Genomic DNA, 22,252 nt, shown 5'->3' with positions numbered 1-22,252 from the left:
AAAAATCACAAATTAAACTTCCAGAAGTCTAAGTGCAACCCATTTTCTTTGTGACTTGGCTAGTACATTTTTTTTTGTTTTATTTTTTAACTAAGAAAAAAAAGTTTTGAAAATAAGACAAACGTAAAAAGCTGCAAAACAGAAGAAAAAGAGAAAAAAATTACCTCAACTCTTCACATTACAAATTTTTTTGGGAGATTTTGCTGTTCAAAGAGTCTTAAAACGACTACCGTAACAAAAAAAAATAAAACAAACAAACAAAAAAGATAACAGACCAGTTAGGCTAGTGCTCCTTAGAAGGAAGGGAGGGATGGAGGGAGGGAGGGAGAGGAGTTCCACAAATCAAAGCCAACATTTCATCCTGTTATCAGAAGAAAAACAATGAAATAGAAAGAGAGAGAAAGACAGCGGGAGAAAGGTGGTCAAGTCAGTAGTCTTTACGGTGGGTGTTGCCAGTTGTGACAGTTAACAAGTATCTACAAAAACATTTTTACGACGCTTAAAAAAAATTACAAAAAAAATAAAAATCCCTCGCCTCCACGTTCCCAACCGTATTTGATTAAATCCTCCAGTAAAACATGAAACCATTGTCTTTAGAAAGAGGGGAGAAGAGAGGAAAAGAAAAGTTGTTTAAAGTCCTGTTATCAGGCCAGGTGGCGCCCCCTTCTGGCTTCAAACAGGTTGCATAGACAGACTCTCAGTCGCCTCAGCCTCAAGCGACAGTGATGGAGGGGGTGGAGGTGGGGTGGGCAGGGAGACGGCCTTAGCTTTTCCTGAATATCAGAAATGGGTCCGTATGTGGAGGCGTTGTTTCTGATCTGAGAACAGGGGTCCTGCGGGTGGGCTTCATGGCTACAGAGCAGAAGAAGAAGACAGGAAGAGCCTAATGTCAAGATGAAGAATGAAGAGGAGGGGCCTGGAAGAAGAGCAGAAACAACCACACTTCAGCATCTAATAATACATTTTTTTTTAAAAATGAATTAATGTCTTCAAAATGGGAAACGCAAGTAAACAATGAAGATGGTTTAAAATAAAGTTGTTTTACTGCATATTAGGTCATTTCATGTTAAAATTAAATCAAACCTTCAATTTTGAGTACATTTATTAAGTTGGGTGGGGAAATAATCAAACAAGAAATAATAATGACAATATTTGTAGCAATGAATGTGAATATTTTCTGAGATGCAGAAGCAGAATCCAGCTTCTATCTGCCACAAATCTGGAACTTCCAAAAAACTCCAAAACAGCCGAAACACCGAGTTCCTTTAAATCAAGACCAAAAACCCACCTGCCTTTCGTTAGTAGGAGGTGAAACACTGATCAACATGCTTGATGGGTTTTTGCTCAGTGACAAAATGTAGCGCTTATTGCTGTTGTAATTTTCAGGCTTCCACCACTTACTAATGTGAACTGGTCGTAGACCTGCATCAGGTCCTCCATCCTGTACTGCTCCAGCACCATGAAGTCGTCGAGCGCCGCGCTGCCCTTCCTGGCGCAGTCCTGGCAGTGGACCAGGCACTGCTTCTTGGACAGGTGCTCACGGCGCACGAACAGCAGGTTGAACACCTCCACCTGCAACGTCACATTTCCAAGTGTAACCGTTAAACGGAGGAGAGCGAGGTGAAGTTGTTTCTTTCTAGACGGACGGACGGACGGACGGACGGACAGACAGACAGACGGTGCGGCGTGTCGTCGGGGAGAGAATAATAAACAATTAGAGCGAGGATTTAATGGCGTTTGTCTGGGAAAAACTGCTAAAAGCATTTCGCTCTAATTAAATCCATTAGCCGAGATGCTAATTGGTGTAAACAAACAGACAAACAAAAAAGGGTTTTTTAATTCAGTTGAACCAAATTAGTCAATGCAATAATTAAGTGCGGAATGATTTATACTGAAATTTTTATTTATTTATTTTTAAATAGTAATGCAACATTTCAAAGCTGAATCTAAGCTTTTTACTCGCCTCACAGATGATGCAGTAGTGCGCCGGCTCGTCCCTCGTCCTCGGCTTCAGCACCGTCTCCTTCCCGGCCGACGTCAACGCCTCCTTCACCCACTGGCACTGCTTCAACGTCCGCAGCAAGCAGTACCTGCGACAGGAACGCACCGCGTTAGCGCCACAGCGCAGAAAAACAAAACAAATGAAGCGTGTGGAGGGGGAAAACTCTAAATGGTGCTCTGAGGCTCACTTGATCATCTCAAACAGCTTGTGGTCGGACACTTTGATGTTCCGCGCCATGTTCCAGGAGAGGTGCACCATGGGAACCATAGACTTGACGCTCTGGAGCTTGTTCCACTCGTAACGCTCCACAGCCAGCTTGTATTGGTGGGCTGAAAGAAGGAGAGTAAATTGGGGGTTAAAAGAGGGCACATTCGCGGGTCTTCCTGAATAAAAATGATTAAATTCCTTTTTGAAGAAGGAAATAATCATTTTATTGCCTAAAAAGCATTACCATAACATCGCCTGGTTAGTAAATCTGAACCGTGGGACATTAAATGTAAACTCTTAAGGAGTTTTGGCTAAAACACATTTACAAACAACGGAATTTTCATTTTAAATGCAACACATATATATTTTTGCATTTTCTGTTCTTTGTATGTTGAGTTTTTTTGGGAGTCTGTACACTCCGGTTAATGATTAATTGGTTACTAAATTAGTTGACGATTATTTCAGTGGCCGATTAATCACAATTAATTGTTTCAGCTCTACTTAGAAGAAACATTTATTTTCTTTTGGGATAGAAAACAAAACAGCATTTTTAAACTTAAGCGAATTAACTTGAATTCTGTGCAAACACTCAAACAAACAACTGAGACACAAAACAGAAACTAAATTAAACAAAAAAAAACAAATGCGTTCTTTGACAAATATGGGTAAGACGTACCGGTGAGAGGTCCGACGTTCCAGCCGATGTTGTTGCACCAGCCGATGGCCTGCACCCAGTGGATGGTCCCCGTGTTGAGCCACACCAAGTCGCCCGGACGCTGGATGAAGCGGTAAACTGGCACGTCCGACTCGTACAGGTCCTCCAGGTTGGGCCACCACGATCCCATCAGGAAGTTGATGTTGTTCCTGTGGGGAAGCGAAGAAGCTTTGATTTTACATACTCGTGAAACACGCGAAACAAAGCACAAAGACGACGAGTTTGTCTCACTTCTCGCAGAAGTTGCTCATCACGCCCCAGTAGGCCTCTGGCACGGCGAACCACTCGCAGTCGCCAGGCCCGATGTTGACGTTGACGGCGCAGAAGTCGTTGTGCTCTTGGTGGCCTGGGATCCTGCTGCCGGGAACCTTCATGTACAGCTGCATCGTGTTCATGCCCAGGATGGTGTGGCCCACGTGGCTCAGCAGGTTGCCGGCGGACACCACCCGTGCGAAAGCTGGCAGCTTGCTGAGCTCCTGCAGCTGCTGTTTCCACCTGACAGGGGGCGCAGTGGAGCAGAGTTTAGAGCTCTTGTTTTCAGGTATCGGAGTAGAACGTAGTACAGCGTGTTAGGGATATTGTAAACAGAGGAAAAGTAAATTTCTCTAAAAAAATTCAGACATTTTGAGATTAATTTGTTAAAACCTGTTTCAATTGATTTTTTAGAACTTTTTTTCTAAGAAATTTTTGACCTTTCAAATTCTTTTCTAGGAAATTTCTACTTTTCCCGTCTACAATGGTCCTAATACTCTGTCGTAGAATAGAAATAAACTCCAAACTCACTTCCTTTCGTCAGAGACGTCAATGTTGGTTCCGAACTTGATGTGTTTTAAGGGCCCTCTTCTTTTTCGCGTCGCACTTAAAAACAAAAACACACACATTTAGCATTTTAGCGTGCTAAATATTTCTTTCTTGATGCAGTTTGTTTTTTTTCTTAAATACCTCTCTGCAGATGATGGCTCAGTGTCCAAAGGTTCCTTTAGTGCCTTCTTTTCATTCTCCTCCTGAAATCAACCCGTTAGAACAGAATCTTACAAACCTCAAAGCTGAACTCTGACTAAGAAGTTTGATTTCAATGCAGGACCAACCCTGAGGGACTCCTGGAAGGAGGCGGCCTGATACTGCGCGTATTTGGCGATGGTGGTGTGAGCGCGGGTGCTCTCGCAGCGCCACATCTTCTTGGTGCCGCTCGGGTCCCAGTTCTCGTCGGCGGGCTGCAGCAGCTGAGTCCAGACCTCCACCGGGTGCTCCGGGTTGGCCTCCACCAGCGTCTTGGTGGAGAACAAGCCGAGATCTGGACGCAAACGGAATGGAAGTGAGCAAAAATGTGAAAAAAATAATAATAAGGGAGCAGGAAGGCGGTTCTTACCCAGTTTGAGCGCTCCAGCCAAGCCTCTGATGACAGTGACCGGGTTGGAGGGGTTTGTGCAGAACTGGTGCAGCGGCGGGAAAAAAGCATCCCTTTTGTTCTCCAGCTGGATAAAAATAAAAATAAAAATGAAAGAGTTTCACACAAAGAAAACAAAAAATCCACTTTTTGATCTAGAAGAAGCTGCTTACGTAGATGCTGGGAGTGGGAGGGTTGAGCTTGTCTTTGGGTAGGGCCGGCGACGGCGGGGGAGGCAGCCGGGGCGGGGGGCACTTATCGAGGAGGATGCTGCTGTTGGAAAGGCCGTTCTTCCCCAGGTTTCTGAAAACGCACAGAAAGGAAAAGAAAAAAAAACGAGGATGAATCACTCTTTAAAAATCTAATTATTCTTACTCAGAAGAAAGTTTCTACTTTTTTGTTGTCTTCCAAGGATCCAGTTAGAGGGAATCTATTGAATTGAATGTTTGCATGGCAACAAGACAACCCAGTGGCCTTCAGCTGTGAGCCCGTTACATAACCGATTCCCTGTGGAGATTGTACTTCCACCATGAATCCACCAGGGGGAGACACGCTCAAAACAAACCAGCTGCTCCACTATCGGTTTCATCCAAATCTGAGCAGCTTTCTACTCTGGCAACTTTCAGTTTTTAAAACCAAACACGAACAGATTTTTTTAATGAGGCAACAGTTTCATAACTTGTCATGTTGTGATGAGGTCTCTAGCTTGCTTTTAGCGACAATATCAAGCACCTTGTACTGATGGAGCAAAGATATTGAGCTCATGAAGATGTGATGAATGTTTTGCCACTTTTAGAAAGGAGTTAGCATCTATTTCAAGCTGCTGCAAATCATCAGTAAGAATCCCATATTGGTAATTCATTCAAGTAGGCATAATATGCAGAGCATCTCAAAATGCTTTTGAAAAAAAAAAATAATAATTTACATGTTTCATCTCTGCTTTTTGCAAACGATAAGCAAGTTTACACAAATAGTTGAGTTCTCACCTGCAGGCCTTCAGCACGTCCGTGGAGCTGGGATAGATGGAAATAGAAGAAGACGAAGACGAGGATGAGGATGAGTTGTGTCCATGTGGCGGCGTTGCTATGAGACCTGTGATGGCGGGAGGCTCGGCCTTAAGCGGGCTTTGCGAGTCCTCAGAGATGCCTCCTTTGCTGTTGCCGTTGACGGCAGGCGTGGTGGTGGACGTGGCGGTGGTGGACGTGGCGGTTGTGGCGGTGGTGGTTGTGGGGGGGCTCTGGCCCCCCGTTTGGGTGTGTTCAGAGGATTTGGGCGAGGGCGTGGCGGTAGACATGGCGGAGATGGGGGAGGAGGCGGCCGAGCTGCCCTGTGGCTGGGGGGCAGAGGGCAGAGCGGCCGGGTGGATGTTGTTCACCTTCTTCTGGGGCTCCAGCCCCGTCGCCGCGGACGTCGTGCCCTCTGACTGCGCCTCTCTCTCCTCAGCACCCTTTTCCACAGCCAGGAGGGCGGACAGCCTGGGATTGTCTGCGCTAAGGCTTTGCTTCTCGACACCGTCCGCCACCTTGTCTCCCTCTTCGGAGTGGACGTGATTGGCCAGTCCGTCCGCCTGCGCCTTCTCGCTCTCGGCAGGCGGGAGCGACGTTTGCGCCGCGCTGTCCGAGCCCCCGTTGCCGTGGGACGCAGCGCCAGCGGCATCGCCGTCTTTGGTAACGGATGCGGCACCGCCTGAGGTAGAGGAGTGAGGGAGCGACGGCGGGGAGGGGAGGTGGTTGTGAGTCGGCTGCCGTGGCGACGGGACGTTACTGGAATGTCCAACCTGATTGTTGGGGTGACTAGTGGAGTTGGGGGTCTGGGGGTGAGAGGGGTTCCCCTCGCTGCTTGAGCCTGTCGCATGTTTAACACACTCCTTCTGAAGCCCCTGAAGGAGAAACAGAAAGCATTACATTTTCACGCCAAGCGGTTCATTTTTAAAGAACTTTCAGGGGACAGGAAGTCCAACCTGAGAGGAGTTTAGGTGCGGCGCTGCATCCTGTGGCGTCGTGCTTGTGCAGGTGTGAGGTAGCGGTGCTGCGGCGGCTGGCGGGTAAGGCACGTCTCCGTTGGGTCCCGGCTGATTATTAGCGCTGCCGTTGCGACCGTCGCCCGCGGCGTACAAACGCCCGACTGGCCCGTTGGCCATCGGCTGAGGCGGGCAGAGGTGGCGGGAAGGGCCCAGGTGGGGCCGAGTGGGGTGGAGGCCGGGGTTAGGGGAGGGGAGGGAGTTAGCGGTGGGGCCGTTAGGAAGGGAGGGACGAATCGGAGCTCCCGATGCGTTCTGCCTCATCTGTGAAAGGAAGAACTTTAGATATTGAGTGAAACTGGAAACAGATACAGGGATGACTTTTCCCTCCACCCCCCAAATACAGGTCCTTCTCAAAAAATTAGCATATTGTGATAAAGTTAATTATTTTCCATAATGTAATGATAAAAGTTAAACTGTCATATATTTTAGATTCATTGCACACCAACTGAAATATTTCAGGTCTTTTATTGTTTTAATACTGATGATTTTTGCATATTTCATTCGACCAATAAAATAAAAGTGTTTTAATACCAAGAAAGTCAACTTTCAAATAATTATGTTTAAGTTATGCACTCAATACTTGGTCGGGAATCCTGCAGAAATGACTGCTTCAAAGCGGCGTGGCATGGAGGCAATCAGTCTGTGGCTCTGCTGAGGTGTTATGGAGGCCCAGGATGCTTCGATAGCCTTAAACTCATCCAGAGTTTTGGGTCTTGCGTCTCTCAACTTTCTCTCCACAATATCCCACAGATTCTCTATGGGGTTCAGGTCAGGAGAGTTGGCAGGCCAATGGAGCACAGTAATGCCATGGTCAGTAATACCAGTGGTTTTTGCACTGTGAGCAGGTGCCAGGTYGTGCTGAAAAATGAAATCTTCATCTCCATAAAGCTTTTCATCAGATAGAAGCATGAAGTGCTCCAAAACCTCCTGATAGCTGCTGCATTGACCCTACCCTTGATAAAACACAGTGGACCAACACCAGCAGCTGACATGGCTCCCCAGACCATCACTGACTGTGATGGTCTGGACTTCTGGCCTTTTGGCATTTTCTTCTCCCCAGTCTTCCCCCAGACTCTGGTACCTTGATTTCTGAATGACATGCAAAATTTTCTTTCATCTGAAAAAAGTACTTTGGACCACTGAGCAACAGTCCAGTGCTGCTTCTCTGTAGCCCAGGTCAGGCGCTTCTGCCGCTGTTTCTGGTTCAAAAGTGGCTTGACCTTTGRCCTGGGGAATGCRGCACCTGTAGCCCATTTCCTGCACATGCCTGTGCACGGTGGCTCTGGATGTTTCTACTCCAGACTCAGTCCACTGCTTCCCCCAAGGTCTGGAATCAGTCCTTCTCCACCATCTTCCACTTCTTCTCGTTGTGCAGCGTTTTCTGCCACACCTTTTCCTTCCCACTGAGGTGCCTTGATACAACACTCTGCGAACAGCCTATTCGTTCAGAAATTTCTTTCTGTGTCTTACCCTCTTGCTTGAGGGCGTCAATGAYGGCCTTCTGGACAGCAGTCAGGTCAGCAGTCTTACCCTGATTGCGGTTTTGAGTAATGAACCAGGCTGGGAGTTTTAAAAGCCTCAGGAATCTTTTGCAGGTGTTTAGAGTTACTTTGTTGATTCAGATGATTAGGTTMATTGCTCGKTCAGAGAACCTTTTCATGATATGCCAATTTTTTGAGACAGGGATTTTGGGTTTTCATGAGCTGTATGTCAAAATCATCAGTATTAAAACAATAAAAGACCTGAAATATTTCAGTTGGTGTGCAATGAATCTAAAATATATGACAGTTAAATTTTTATCATTACATTATGGAAAATAATTAACTTTATCACATGCTAATTTTATCATATGCTAATTTTTTGAGAAGGACCCGTATATGGTTCGATCGTTTACCTGGTGCTGCTGCATTACTGCGAGCTGAGCCTCTAGCTGCTCCAACGCCTGTAGCTCATGGGGCTTCAGGTTGCCCCGGTTGCCGCGCAGCTGTTCCAGCATCTACAAAACAAGCAGCAGAAAGCCTGAGCTTAAACGATCCGTTCCTCCGAATTCCATTGGATTTCACACCAACTTTACATCAGAACAAAAGTGGAAATGGTCTTTCCCACATTCACTGAATGCATCAAAACTAGAAACTTCCGTCAAAATCAGAATCCCAAAGAAAATCTGACATTTTCTATTTTAGTTTTGAAAACATTCTAGATATCTGAACACAAAACATTTACCTTAGAAGTACTTAAAATATCTGTACATTCTCCAAATCATAAAATTTTGACTTCTGATTCAGCAGTTTGCAATATAGTTCTGTTAATTTCAATCTAAACAAATACAGAATATTTTGGGTTGATGCAGTCATGCAATTCCAAGAAAATCTCAGAAATTTTCCTAATTATATACAAGGGTTTTTTTTTTCTTCATATGGTTTGAAAATCTGAGTCATTCAGGATCGAAGAAAATGATCACCAACCTGTAATTTCTGTGGAGAGAGGTACCAGCTCGGTGATGGCTGTTGTGGTGGATTACTGGGCCATGAGTCATTCTGAGGCGGGGAAAAAAAATTACAATGAGTCCAACCAAAACAAATGCTTCCAGTGGATGGAGAACACAAAGCTGTCGTATGTTTACCTTGGCAGGACTGCCGGCTCTTCTCCTCTTGGCCGGGCACGACTGGTCCTCCACTTGGCCCAGCGCGCCCGCATGAGGGGGTAGAGACTGACCCGAGCCTCCTCCCTCTGCGCTGTGATTGGGCTTACATGCCTGGAGAGAAGGGGATGGAAGGGGGCACAGGCAAAAGTGAAGCAAAACAAATGTGAGGAGGGAGACGAAGAAAGAAAAAAACAAAAGTCGAAGCCAAATAGAAAAATAACATGGAGGGAGAGTGGAAACCCAATTATGGGTGGTTATCGAGACGCAAAGCGGCAATAAGAGGGTTTGGGGGAGAAAAAAAGGAAAAGAAGAGAGAAGGGAGAAACAATGCCGTGATTTTGAGTTTGAGCTTAAAGCAAAAAAAAAAAAAAAAAAAAGAATAAATAAATAAATCCTGGCTGGAAATTCAGCACTACTGCTTTTTTCCACATTATTAGGTCACTGGAGCTAACGTTTCATTTACAGCAAGGAACAAGCTGCTGTGACTGAGCAGAATGATGCATCTCATAAATTAGACAGTTAATTAAGAGTGTCAAATGTGGCTGCTGACAGGTTTGTATTTTTTCTATAAATATCTGCAATTTTTTTAAAATCTTCATTCTTTTTTAAAATTTGGGTCCAAATAAATTACAGTAAGCATCAGGCTTAAGCCACATCAGATCCACTGAAATCTCAGTTAAATAAACATCTGAAGGTCATTCCCAGTCACAGCTACTGAAAAAGCAGAGCTACAGTGCCTTGCAAAAGTATCCACCCCCCTTGAACTTTTTTCACTTTCTGACCACATTACAACCACAATGTGTTTCACTGGGACTGTCATACAAGATGAACGCAAAGTAGCAGATCAATATAAAGTAGAAGGAAAATACTTTTTTTTCTACTTCCCTGTACTTCTTCTGTTTTTGAAAAGACAGCTTCAAAGCCTTGTGGGAACAGTAAATAATGTCCCATAAGAAAAACAAAATAGCCGTTGTTTTGTAAAAAGGTTTTCTAGCCACAAGCTAACTAGCAAACCCAGTTCTTTGTTGTTGCCATTTACTGAAAAACGGTTAGCTACTTGGAAATGTATAGCCCAGAAGCTAAAGGACATCATCCATATCCTTCATTAAGGTCATATTAAAAAAAAAAGAAAAAGTAAAGTTGGCATGCTAACAGTTGGTAGAAGTAGGCTTGCCTGCTCGCTAAGATGGACTAACTAACTTTAGCTTTCAGTGTCCCTCTATGAGGAGCAGCACTGATGGCAGCAATAAAATTCTCAATAACCACTTTTTATAACAATTACTATAAAAAAATGTAGCAGGTTCTCATATCTACATAATTATACATATACACAAATATAAAATAAATATAAAAATTTATGACTAAATGCGCAGCTGTATTCTCCAGAAATACATTTCACAAACATTATTTTAGCAGCAGCAGCAATGTAATAATTTTTTTTGCTTGTTTTTTTTTTAGCATTTCAATCATTTTCAATTAAAATATTTCTGATAATAGTTGAAGCATATTTTTACTCAAAGTGATCAAACCATGCCTACTTCGAACTCATCTAAATAATGTTCTCCTTGCCCATCATGACAGTTTTTTTGGGGGGGGGGTTTCCTGTAGCATTTTCCTTCCACTTTATAACTCCGCACCACGTTGTTTGATTCTATCTCAACAAATAAGTGGCTCTAATGGGACAAATATGAAAAAGCTCAAACAGTGGAACAACTTCATTCGGGCCTCATACAACCTAAAGAAAACAACAATGGTCACACACAAACAGAACTACTGATATCTACTGATTGTGTACCGAACACTGAAGTGACAATGAAACAGTAAGGGGGAGGGCGTTGCTAGAACTCTACGAGCGGCTGCAGTTGCTTCTAAGGTCAGCTACTTGAAAGAGGAAGATGATAGACAGAGTCAACGGGAAGGCCTCCACAGCAGCACGGCCTCACCGATCACATCGGAGCATGCTCAAAAGCCAAAATTAAAAATCACTTTTAAAAAAGGAGGAGAAAGCGAAAAGGAAAGAATTAAAAGGCTTTTGTTAGATTTTCATTCTGCTGGAATGGAGCGTGATGGGTGAAGGCGAGTGACTGCTGCAGAAAAGAGATGGAGGAGGGGGAGGGAGGGGGGATGCAGGGTTGGGTAACACTTGGCTGGAAACCTCATCGTTCCAAACTGAAATCATCGTGATGAATGTTTCGCTTCTGTTGACGTGTGCACTCTAATTAGAAATTTAGTGATGTAGGCGTCGTTGAGCTCAAGTGTTACCCATCCAAATGCACGGCGGCGCCTGTGCTGACCTGCGCAGTGTGTTCTGTGTCTGGGCAGATGGAGGAAGGGTGGGTGGGAGGCAGAGGGGAGGGCAAGGGAAGGTGAGGGGGAAGGTGCGAGTTGCTCTATCTGGTCTCTCACCTGCTGCGGTGCACTGCTCAGGCCTCCCTGCCTGGAGGTTAGCTCAGCTGGGATTGGTAGGCTCCATGCCTCCTCAATAAGAGGGAGCATTTTACTTTTACCCTGTAGGCTACTGAGCTGGGGGTTACTCAACTGAGCCTAGGGGAATGGAAAACGACGTGAAAAACAAAAAAAAAATAAAATAAAAAAATGAATTTTAAAAAATAAATTTAAAAAAAAAAAAGGACAAAGTTGTGATGACCTCAAAAAACAAGGAATGATCAGAGCAATGGCAAATATAGGTAGAGGTCTTTTTTAACGATTTCTGGCTGCATGGATCATCATCATGAATTAACCACACAAGAAAGTGCTTATATGACACAGAGCAACAGTCACAGATCAATTAAAACAAGCCGAGTCGCTTGTCTTAATGCGACATGATATTACGCTGGCAAACGTGGTGGAAATGTGACGTTCCTTCATGCACATTCAAAGGAAAATGACACTTTTTGGACAAAAATAAGGATGAATATATGGGATATAGGAACTGTCGGAACCCCCGACTGATTGTAAATGAGGGAAACTTTCTGTCTGCTACTTTATGTACCCTAGCTGTCGGGGTCTTTATCAGAGCTGTGCTAGAATCGGGTCTTTTTTCTTTTGAATCTGCCTTCAAATCCAAAATGAAACCCATGTAAATGTATTTCTGCCCATTGGTATCAATAAATTAAACATAAGACAATCTGCGTCTCAATTGGGTTAATTGGTCAATAAAAGAGGGGGAAAAAAATCGTATGCAGGAAACATGTAACTCTGGAGGAAAAATGATTTTCATTTTTAATAGGTCAGAATAAATCAGTCTCTTATAAAACTGTACTTCCCCCAAATTTCTACAACAATTTGAATTTAAGGAGAGAAAACATCTGAGTAAATGCCATAGCTAGGACCACAACTATTTGTGAGCAGGGAACTTTTAAATCCTACTATCGGGTGCTGGTTTGTTAGAACTCCACATCGCTCCTCTTTGTTTTACACAATTATGGAAATCATTACATAATTTGTCACCTCAGGTTTTGATTAAAATTTTCTTTCCTTTTGTTCTTTAGAAAAAAAATCTATTGCCTAACTTTTGAAAAATTAACAAAGGTGTCAATTAAAGCTACGTTTTATGGTTTTATTGGGAATAGAAATGTGTTTTTAAACATCGTCCAAACCTAGAACAACCATTTCAGAGTCTTGAAATAAAATCGGTAGGTAGGAACAATTTACAGGGCTTTTTTTGGGGGGCGGGGGGAAGCATTTGAAGGCAGCAAAGGACAGAAGGGTTCTTACTTGAATTTAGTTCGTAGAAATGTCATGCACGAAGAGAATCTCTGAATCCCACAGTATCTTAAACCCAATTCCCTGAGAATATTATATAGAATACTTAAGTTTTTTCCCCTACAAGAAAATTTTTAAAAAAGGAGAAGAAATGGTAGTACAGAAGACACTGAAAGATCCCAAAGCTTTCACTCCCGGGCAAAATGAGGTTTGTTTCTTTCAGTAGCATGCATTGGCCTGAATCCTACTGCACTCAGAGAAGTAATCAGCAGCCGGCGGATTGCATTGTTCCACAAAAATCCAGCTTACGCCGTCTTCCAAAGATATTAGGGGGGGAGTGAGGGAGGGAGGGCAGGATCTCCCAGCCTTTAATTGCTCTTTTCACCCACCTGGAGACATTTGATGCGGTGGGTTAGAGCGGCGGTGTTGGTGCAGCCTTTGCTGCGCGTGGCGTTGATGTAGCACTTGATGGCGTCGTGCGGCTGGTTGCAGGACTCGTACAGAGTTCCCAGGTCCATCCAGGCGGCGGCGTGGCTGTGGTCCAGCTGCACGGCACAAATGTAGGCCTGCAGGGCGTCCATTGGCTGGTTTTGCTGCTGGTACAACACCCTGAGAGGTTCGCAAAGAGAGGAGAAGAAAAAGTTGACATTTAAGAATAAAAACAAAAAAAATACCCCCAATACACAGAAACAGACATTTACCCTATAGAGCACCAAGTATCCGCGCTGGCCTCCGATTTATCTATGGATTGCCGATAAGAGACGAAGGCATCCTGGACTTTGCCAATACTAGCGTAGCACCTGAAGGTGCAAGAGAACAAGGAGTCATTAGGGAGCTCGACAACAGCTGAAATATAATTTAAGAAACGTTGCTACGGTTTCATCAAACGGTAAAAATTCCGTCTGACGCGGCGTACCTGCCGAGGAAGTACCAAGACTGTCCGGAGTTGGGGTCAGCTTCCACCGATTTCTGTAGACACTGGATGGCATAGCTGTCCCTGCTGGCTTTGTCCCCCAGCTGTTCCACTGTGTGATGCATCCAGCCTGAGAAGAAGTCAAAAAAAGTTTTTTAAATAAAAAATACTCTGTCAGAGATGTGTTTTTAATTGAAAATTTGTTCCACAACTAAATGGCAAAGAAGCTTACCCAACTGCTGCAGGGTGGTGGCCTTCACCTGAGCAGGGAGGTCCTCCGTCTGTAGGAGGGTCTCGTACGCCTCCTTGGAAGCCCCGAATCTCTTCTGCAATAGTCAGTTAAGAATAAGCGGATTAGAAAGTTTTCATTTGTCTTATTCAATCTTTTAGGAGTAAGAACATATTAGAAAAATGTGTAAAATGTGGTTAAAAGAAGCATTCTTCCTGTATAAATGTATATAAGGGTCATATTAGATCATGATTGAATACATAGAGGGAAGCTACAAAGCTTATTGCAAAAAAAGTTGAGTGGAAGGAAAACGTACACCAGCAACAGGGATAATTGCAGTGGTTAAGAGATACATTTGTAATTTATACATGCTCAAGTAATGGCCATTTAAGACCAATGATTGGACATAAGGAAGGCAAGCAACAAAAATCAGTTGCTAAAAAAGCTGGCTGTCCACAGAGCATAGTTTAGAGAAGGTTGAATGGTAGGAAAAAGTACACAAGAATCAGGGATAACTGCATTCGTCAGAAGAAGCATTTTTAATGCATTTGTAATGGTCGTAAATATTCTGGTTGGACAAAAGAAGTTAAAAAAAAAAAAGGTTGTCCAAAGAGAAACTTGAGATTGAGAAAAAAAGTGCACCAGCAACATCAGAGAGGATTGTCAAGTCAAATCTATTCACAAGGACTGAACTCAGACTGGAGGCAGTGCACTGAGAGCCACTGATGGGCCACAAATGTCCCAAAATGCCCCGTTCTTAAAGCGACACCCTGTGGTGCTTTGTTCATATTTAGTCATGTTTAGTCATGTTTTGCAGGTAAACATTCATGAAGTGGGGCAGAAACTCGAGGTGTGTGTTACGTTCACACATGTGGCTGAATCTGACCACATTAGCTGCAGCATGCTGCTGCTGCTGCTCCCGGCTCAGCGCTACTGTAAATCTCCGCTGCAACCCACATAAAGAGACAGAGACGCCACCAGCATACCGAAGAAGGCAAGACAGACTTTGCTGTTTCCGTGGCAACCCCCGATGATCGGCTAATCTTGTACTCCCCTCGTGCGCGCAAAAACCCTCCTGCCCACCCAATCTCCCCATCCATCAGCGCCTGGTTTATGATGCAAGAAAAACAGGGCTTTCCCCAACATTGAGATGCTCACATATACATTTCTATTACTAATAGAAAAGATGCTTTTCACACAAACCAAAAAGTAATAAGAAAAAAAAAAAAACACATTCCTGTACCCTTGAGAGCAAGGACAACGGATGCACAAGTTCAGCAAACCGACGAAAATAAAACCAAAAACTTACCTGGATCTCATACAGATGAGCAATGTGGAACTGGACTGTAAAAGGACAGAAGAAGAAGAAAAAATGGATTAGGCAGAAGTTAATTGAACATTCCTCCCCCTATCAGCTAGCGGTCCTCATTTATCTTCTAAAGTCTTTGGAAAGTAGTGCAGCGGCGTCGGGAGAACCTGCGTTGGGAGAACCTGCGACGGGAGAACCTGCGACGGGAACGGATAGGTAGCCGTGATCCTGGCGGCACCTCTCTTTGTCTGGAGCGCTGCAGTGTCTGATCTAAGCTGCCTGAGTGACTCTCAGCAGATGGAGGGGAGAGAGGGAGTTGGGGAGAGAAAGTGGGGGAAGGTGGAGGGGGGATGCGGGGGAGAGATCGGGGCTGCCCTTGATATTTTCTGTCTGCATGTGTGCGTGTGAGAGAGAAGTGGATGAGGAGGGGAGGACACGCCGAGGCAAACAGCAACGGGGGTAAAGAAAAAAAAAATCTGGGAGAAAAGGGATGCTGCCGTCGTCAAGGTAACAGGTGCTGAGGTTGAGCTGCATTTTAAGTCATGGCTTGACTTAAACACTACAACACTTTATAGAGAATATATGTAAATAAAAATTTTGGTGGCTTACTTTCAGCTTTGGACAAAGTGCAGGGGTTGGAGTCAATCAAAGCCAGCTGAAAATGCTGCAAAAAAACAACAATGAGAAATGAGTCAAATTTTAATTAAACACACGCAGACCATTCTGGTTTTCTGCGTACCTTTAGGCTCGACTCGTAGTCTGTGTTGACTTTGAACATGAGGCCCAGGCGGAGGTGGATCTCCTTGGCCCGGGAGAATCCCGGATCGATGTACAGCACCTCCTGGAATGCTTTGATCGCCCTGCGGGAGAAACCAAGACGACATGAGGAGCGAGAGAGTGACGGAGCCGGGAGCAAAACGCTGCAGCGCATCCTGAAGGAGTGTCGTCTAGACCTGAACGCTAAGCGCGTTTCTTCGACAACGGCCTCTGATGCGGGTGTAAATTCTGACCAGGCTAATTCAGCTTTCTCCCAAAAACATTTAGTAATTTGAACTACTGCCACTCAAGTTTCTTGAAGTGTTCAGTTTGAATTATTGTGGTATTTACGGGAGAAAAAAAAACAAAAAACAAAAAAATAGACAGCATTCCTCTATGCATCACTTGGACTGTTTAAAGTACGCAAGATGCATGAGAAATTTTTGTATTTACTTAAAGAGGAAACTGTTGATATGAAACACATTTAATGCCAAATACTATATTTCTTAATAGTAAATTCTGCTGCATTTATCCGACCAGGAAGGCTGCTGAATTTGCAGAAATGCGACAAACAGAGATGGGACTCACCACTGAAAGGCGTTATAGTGGAAGTAGACCATTCCCAGGCCATACAGAAACGCAGCATTCTGGATAAGAGGGAGAGATGATTTGAAATTAAAAACACAAAACTTTACCACTTCATTCCTACTCAAACTAAAAAATTTAAAGAAAAAGAAACGAGGTTAAAAATGGTGTGAAAAACTACAGATGAGAAGGCTTTGTCACTTGTAGCGAAACACCAAAACTGTTCGACTTTGAGGTTACCTTCTAACGTTTATTACTTATTATAGCAAACAAAAAAAAAAACAAGAAAGAAAGAAAGAAAGAAAAAAAGAGGTTAATTCATTACTAGCATTTAGCCAAACCGCAGAAGTTCACAGCCAGGTGCTCAGAATGACTGACATGAAACCTGAAACCGCATCTCAGGCTGACATCTAACCCAAATGAGACCAGAAAGTCTTCCTGTGAAGGAGCGAGCGCAGGCGTGGGCGGTGAGGCAGCGTGGATGCGTGTGTGTGTGAAAATAAGTGTTAAAAAAACAAAACAAAACAAAAAAAACAAAGCCTTACCTTCCAGTAGTCTGATTGTAAACTGTAGTACCTCTGGTATGCTGATAATGCTGGAATGAACACAAAAATGTGTGAGAAATTTGAAAAAATAAAAACATTGATAATGAAAAAAAAAACAAAAACCTATTGCTAGACCCTGCATTTTTTCCTTCCACTCAACTTTCAATTAAAATGCTTATAATTGCTAGATTCTTCCCCAACGACTTTTTGTGGCCAACTGATATAGCAAAACATTTGGGTTAAAACCTCATTTTTGTTTGCTTTATGTGCATTTGTAGAAAGTCATAATCATCAAATGTTCTCAAAATAGAAGTTTAAGATGTATGTAATCCATTCATACAACACAAAAGTTTCGCTATTTGAACTGAAATAGTGAGAATAAAGGGATATTTCTAGTCACTGGAAGGAAGGCTCACCTTTTGGATAATCCTCCAAGAGGAGGTTGAAGTGGCCAAGCTGGCAGAAGATCTCAGGCTCCACTTTCCCCTCGGCTTTCAGGATGAGCGAATCGTAGCAGCGGACAGCCTGGGAACAGCAGGAATAAACTCGCGTTAAACCTTCCTGTTGTAATTTTAGCTATTAGCCGTTTTCCCAATGGCATAATGGTTATAAAACGCATACTTTTTAGTAAAAAACAATGACTTATGAGTGCTTTCTGATTACATAAAAAGTTACAAACTCTGTTAACAGAATTAACTGATGCACAGTGGTGAAAATATCAAAAAGTTAAACTGACATTTGAGTTTAAAATTTAGAAAACGTCTCTAACATTAGGGAAGTTGTGTAACAGAGAGGAAGTAAACGGAACTACACTTGATAAATAAAAGACTAAAAACTCTGTTCTGTTGCAAATTTTTTTAAACTGCACGATTTTGTTGTTTGGTTTAATGTAGAATACATTTATATTTTTCAGGACTGACCATTTCAGAAACTTTTTTTTTTTTTTTTTTTTTATGAATACTGTAGTGTTCCTTTAACAGTAGAGCACAATATGGAAGCTGCTCAACATACTTGATCCAAAAATCATTACTGGAACATCCACAATAATGTTGTGCCTCTCTAAAATTAGCCTACCCCCTAAAAACAGAATTGTGGTTTATACCTGCGACTTTCAGACTTAACTGATAAAATCTCATGTTAGGGTACAAAAAAATCTGTTTGTCATTGAAAAAAACAAACAAACCCATAATTATCGCTAAATCTGCGTTACAAAGGAAATCACGTGAAACTGACTTCCAGCTGGGATTATATCTGAAGAACATTAAATAAACCAGTTAACTCAAATAAATCATGTAAAAGCATAGTTTTTAAAACATAGACAATTTCTCTGTGATTTAAATCGAAGCCTGACATCTTATTTTTAATAAAATCTGAAGAAAAATAAAGTAAAGGAGAGAGAAGGTCAAACTTTAAAATAAAAAAAAGCAGTTTCTAAGGAAGATGTTAATATGTGATGCTTTGCAGGGAGAATCGAGGTAAGCCTGAATGGAAACAACCTTGGGACCACTCACACAGATGGATGATTGCTTGACTTTGCAAAATAAAAAAAGCTTCTACTTCTGACAGAAGCTTATGTAACCAAACACACGTAGAAGAAATATAAAGGAAATAATAATAAAATAAAGGAGTGTGGGGTAAAAGGTGCGTGAATCTGAAATATGATGATTGCCGGCAGTAGACATAAACCGGTCTGACTTTTCACATCTGATACCGAGTCCTGGTTTCATCTGGATTCCAGTAATAAGTTTTCAACTATTGTTATGAATGTTATGCGAAATACAAGACGGATATTATTTTATAAGTTTATGTTTCCTCCCACTTTGACTTGGAGATTAGAGCTGCAAAATATTAGTTACCAATGCAACACTCTTGTGGAATATCACCAAGACAATATTGATTAAACAACATTTCCTTGACTTTATCATAGATTTTCCTTCCACCCAACATTCCACTGGTATCCAGCACTCTGAATTGCCAACTTCGTTCATAGGAATTATGAAGATGGGAAATTATGACATATGAAAATCCAGACATTTCCCCCCCCCCCAAAAAAAAAAAAATTGTCTCGCCACTTACAGTTTAGCTATTAGTTGCTGTGAGTTAGCGTCAGTACCAGCTAGTCACTAGTGATGGTGACCTATTTCTGTCTGCAGCATTGAACCCAGTCTTATCTGCACACAGTGCAGAGGCCCCCACCACTGCAAAGCGCCAGACAGGGCTGTCAAAAACTGAAACACTGAGTGGGAGTGGAGCAATTAAAAATAAAAAAAAAAGTATAACAATAAGGTCAAGTGGTGAGTGTTTATGTCTACAGACTGGGTTTGGTTTAACACAAATAGACAACATTTCATTAAAAACAACAACAAAAAAAACTAAAATTTGACAACTGTTCCCACAACCCATTAGAAATGTTTATAATAAATAGTTTCTTTTAAATTTTTTCCTCAATGGAATTTGAAAGAAAAAAAAAAGTGCAGGTTTTTTTTTTGACAGCATTTTTAAATCTAACAATCTAATTTTTCTAGCAGTGAAAACTGATCCTACAGAAACGAAAATTACATCAAAAGAGAAACGGGGAYGTATCCGTGCGTTCATTTAACAATTTTAAACCTAAAATTTTCTGTAAAGCCCTTTCGATTCAGCATCCAATTTAATACAGCGTTGTTTTAAAAGCGCACACCCCTTACTGAGGCACTGAAATCAACGTCCGCTGAGCAACTTTAAAAAGCAAACAACAACATACGCAAAAAAAAAGAGCTTTCAGGACCGTTTCTCGATTATCTACTGTGACGATGGGGGATTAAAGATGGACTGAACCAAAGCTGTACATCAATGTTTTTAATCAGAAAAATGGTTTAAAAATCACTCTGTATGAAACATAATTACTCATCCGAAATGGAGGTAAGCTGAATGTAAACATCATATGGAGAAAAGTAGGCTAAAGTGCAAACCAAGCTTCCTGTAGTATTCAAACAGCCCCAAAAACCATCGCAGTGATTATAGTAGCAGATGTGTGACCACACCGGTACTATGTAGACGCAGGTGTGCTTCAATGGTGCATTCAAGTTCAACTTGCATTCAAAAATGAAACAGACTACTTAGGCAGTTTAAATTTAGTATAATGGTTTTAATAAACAATAAGAAAAAAATCTAACTAAATCTCTAATCAATTCTATATGGCTCACTATCTGGAATGCTCCAAAATATAAATAAAAACCACACGCCTGTCAGAAAATATTAACATACACTGTTCGCGGTTGAGTAGAGTAAATATATACTTGAAAATGTGTCCAAGATACACCAAAATTTGATTTTTAAAAGTGGTTTTTGAGCATTGTTGCGTTCAAAGAAAAAGATAGGGAAGGAAAGACACAAAGAGAGATGGGAGACAAGGAAAGACATAAAAAAGAAGAACAGAATCAAAGAGGAAAGAACAAATTATAGACAGTGAGGCAGGTCAAGTCTAGCAATACAAATACTTCTCCAGAACCAGAAAATACTCAAATTCTCTCCGCATTTTAACCATACTCTGAATTTTTGGTATGACGTTATTTTAATGCGTTTTTCAATCAAATTGGAGTAATTATAACAAACAGCGTTGTTATAATTACTCCCAAAGATCCATTTTGGTTGTTTTGGGCTTACTCCACATTAGCTGCCTCTTTTCTCTCGCGAGAATTGCCACACTAATACGGCACACTTGTCCCTTTGCTGCTTCTGTGCAGATAGAGGTAAAGGAGCGGTTCCACTTCCTAGTAGGTATCCCACACCACCTAGCGAGCGGATTCATTGAAGGCCTCTCAAAATTATCACGCCACCTTTTTTGGACAAAATTATCATACAGTCACAAAGACTGAGGAGTGCGTACACGCCAGTGCGTTGTATTGTGTTACGTACAGGTAGACTGGTGAAAGCACATGCATAAACTGTAAACAAAGGACCCTGACACCATCTTGGTCGACGAGTGGGACACGCATTCACAGTGCGCCAAGACCGGGGAGGAAACCCAACATACCGCTAGGCAGCACGTTTACGGTTCGGAGCGAAGCGTTCGCATGAAATTTGTTGTAAAGCTATCGGTGTCGTTCCGCCATCTTGGACAGGCAACCAGCCATTAACGTCACTTGAAACGGTCGTCAGATGGTTCCTACTTCACGCAAGCAGTCATCCAAACTCAGTTTATGTAAAAAAAAATATTATAATAATAATGTATTCATCCCATCAACTGCAAGCTAAACAAAAATCCCGAAGGAAGTGCTCCGATACGAGCTAACCACAACTAAACAACATCAATTGCTGTGGTTATATTATTACCATCATAGTTTATTTGGGTACTGTTAGAGCGGGGGCATCTACGGCATGCAGCTAAAAAAACTGACATTCACTTCTCATTCAAGTTAAAGGCTTGCATGACTGAAAACCATAACTACGCTGTGCACAAGTGCACACAGATAAGCTGCTTGGAAGGGCGGTTGCCTCAAACTAACATATGCTAACGCTAACTAGCAGGGTAAATCGGAAGAACGAATGATCTTGCTGGTAACACAAGCCACCCAGTAGTCACAACATGTACCCGCAGGTGCAGGGCTGCTCATCGGATGAGAGTAGCTGAGCTAACTGGCTAAAAGAGGGGCTGCGGCTAACTGGCCTTGGTTTCTCTACAGAGTGGGCCACTTGTATTCGGCCTAGCCCGCTAAATTAGGAGTGAATTTTAAAGCCCTGCACTGTGGTTTGTATTCTTAAACAAGTTCTGTGAATATGAACGCAGCTTGGTAATGCAATGCATCCACTTAGACGAGCTACCTTCATCAACAGGGCCTTCGTTCTGGCGCCATCTTCATGAAGCTTCTGAAATCCAAACAGTGAGCTGCAAAGCAAGAAGACAACATAGGCGGCTCAGTATCACTTGCAGGGCGGTTCAGGGACATTTAAAACACGCAATGGCGAAAAGCGATTAATTTTGCGTGTCTGAGCATTAATGCGAGTGCGCGGAGTTGATATTCCCGACCTGTCGATCCCGGCCAGAGTCTCCCTCTCCTGGGCTGTCAGTGTCGGAAAGTCCTCCTCTGTTTCACTCGCTTTTCCCGCCGCCATTTTCTTTCCCTCATCACCAGCAGAAGAAGCCGAGCCGAGACTCCGAGCAGCAGCGCAGGCGGCGGCGGCGACGGAGACGCCGCACGACTGCATGGGACGAACGCAGTGCTCCGCCGAGTCAAAGGAAGGAAGCCGAAG

The 22,252-nt window shown here is 42.8% G+C and overlaps 1 protein-coding gene across 4 annotated transcripts; it reads right to left on the bottom strand.

Annotated features, from left to right (window-relative positions):
• Positions 1–606: 606 nt before the first annotated feature.
• On the bottom strand, positions 607–22,252 carry LOC103475798 (histone demethylase UTY-like). Of its 4 annotated transcripts, none has more exons than XM_008427672.1 (29): positions 22,029–22,252; positions 21,824–21,887; positions 17,437–17,545; positions 17,021–17,070; positions 16,479–16,537; positions 15,874–15,994; positions 15,744–15,798; positions 15,135–15,169; positions 13,829–13,922; positions 13,600–13,726; positions 13,385–13,483; positions 13,073–13,292; positions 11,385–11,522; positions 8,958–9,089; positions 8,800–8,871; positions 8,229–8,330; positions 6,272–6,595; positions 5,298–6,190; positions 4,485–4,614; positions 4,294–4,399; positions 4,013–4,218; positions 3,867–3,928; positions 3,708–3,782; positions 3,156–3,419; positions 2,886–3,073; positions 2,190–2,331; positions 1,964–2,090; positions 1,402–1,572; positions 607–916 (listed from the first exon to the last, which is right to left on the bottom strand). In XM_008427672.1, the coding sequence occupies exons 1-29, from the start codon at positions 22,205–22,207 to the stop codon at positions 890–892; spliced, it is 4,371 nt and encodes a 1,456-aa protein (XP_008425894.1). In that variant the 5' UTR covers positions 22,208–22,252; the 3' UTR covers positions 607–889. The 4 variants fall into 4 exon arrangements, with proteins under 4 accessions (XP_008425894.1, XP_008425902.1, XP_008425913.1 ...); XM_008427680.1 differs by having other exon boundaries at positions 607–852; XM_008427691.1 differs by lacking the exon at positions 11,385–11,522.

This window comes from Poecilia reticulata, linkage group LG2 (genome assembly GCF_000633615.1).
Source record: "Poecilia reticulata strain Guanapo linkage group LG2, Guppy_female_1.0+MT, whole genome shotgun sequence".
NCBI classification, from domain to species: domain Eukaryota; kingdom Metazoa; phylum Chordata; class Actinopteri; order Cyprinodontiformes; family Poeciliidae; genus Poecilia; species Poecilia reticulata.
This window is presented reverse-complemented; position numbering and strand designations above follow the sequence as displayed.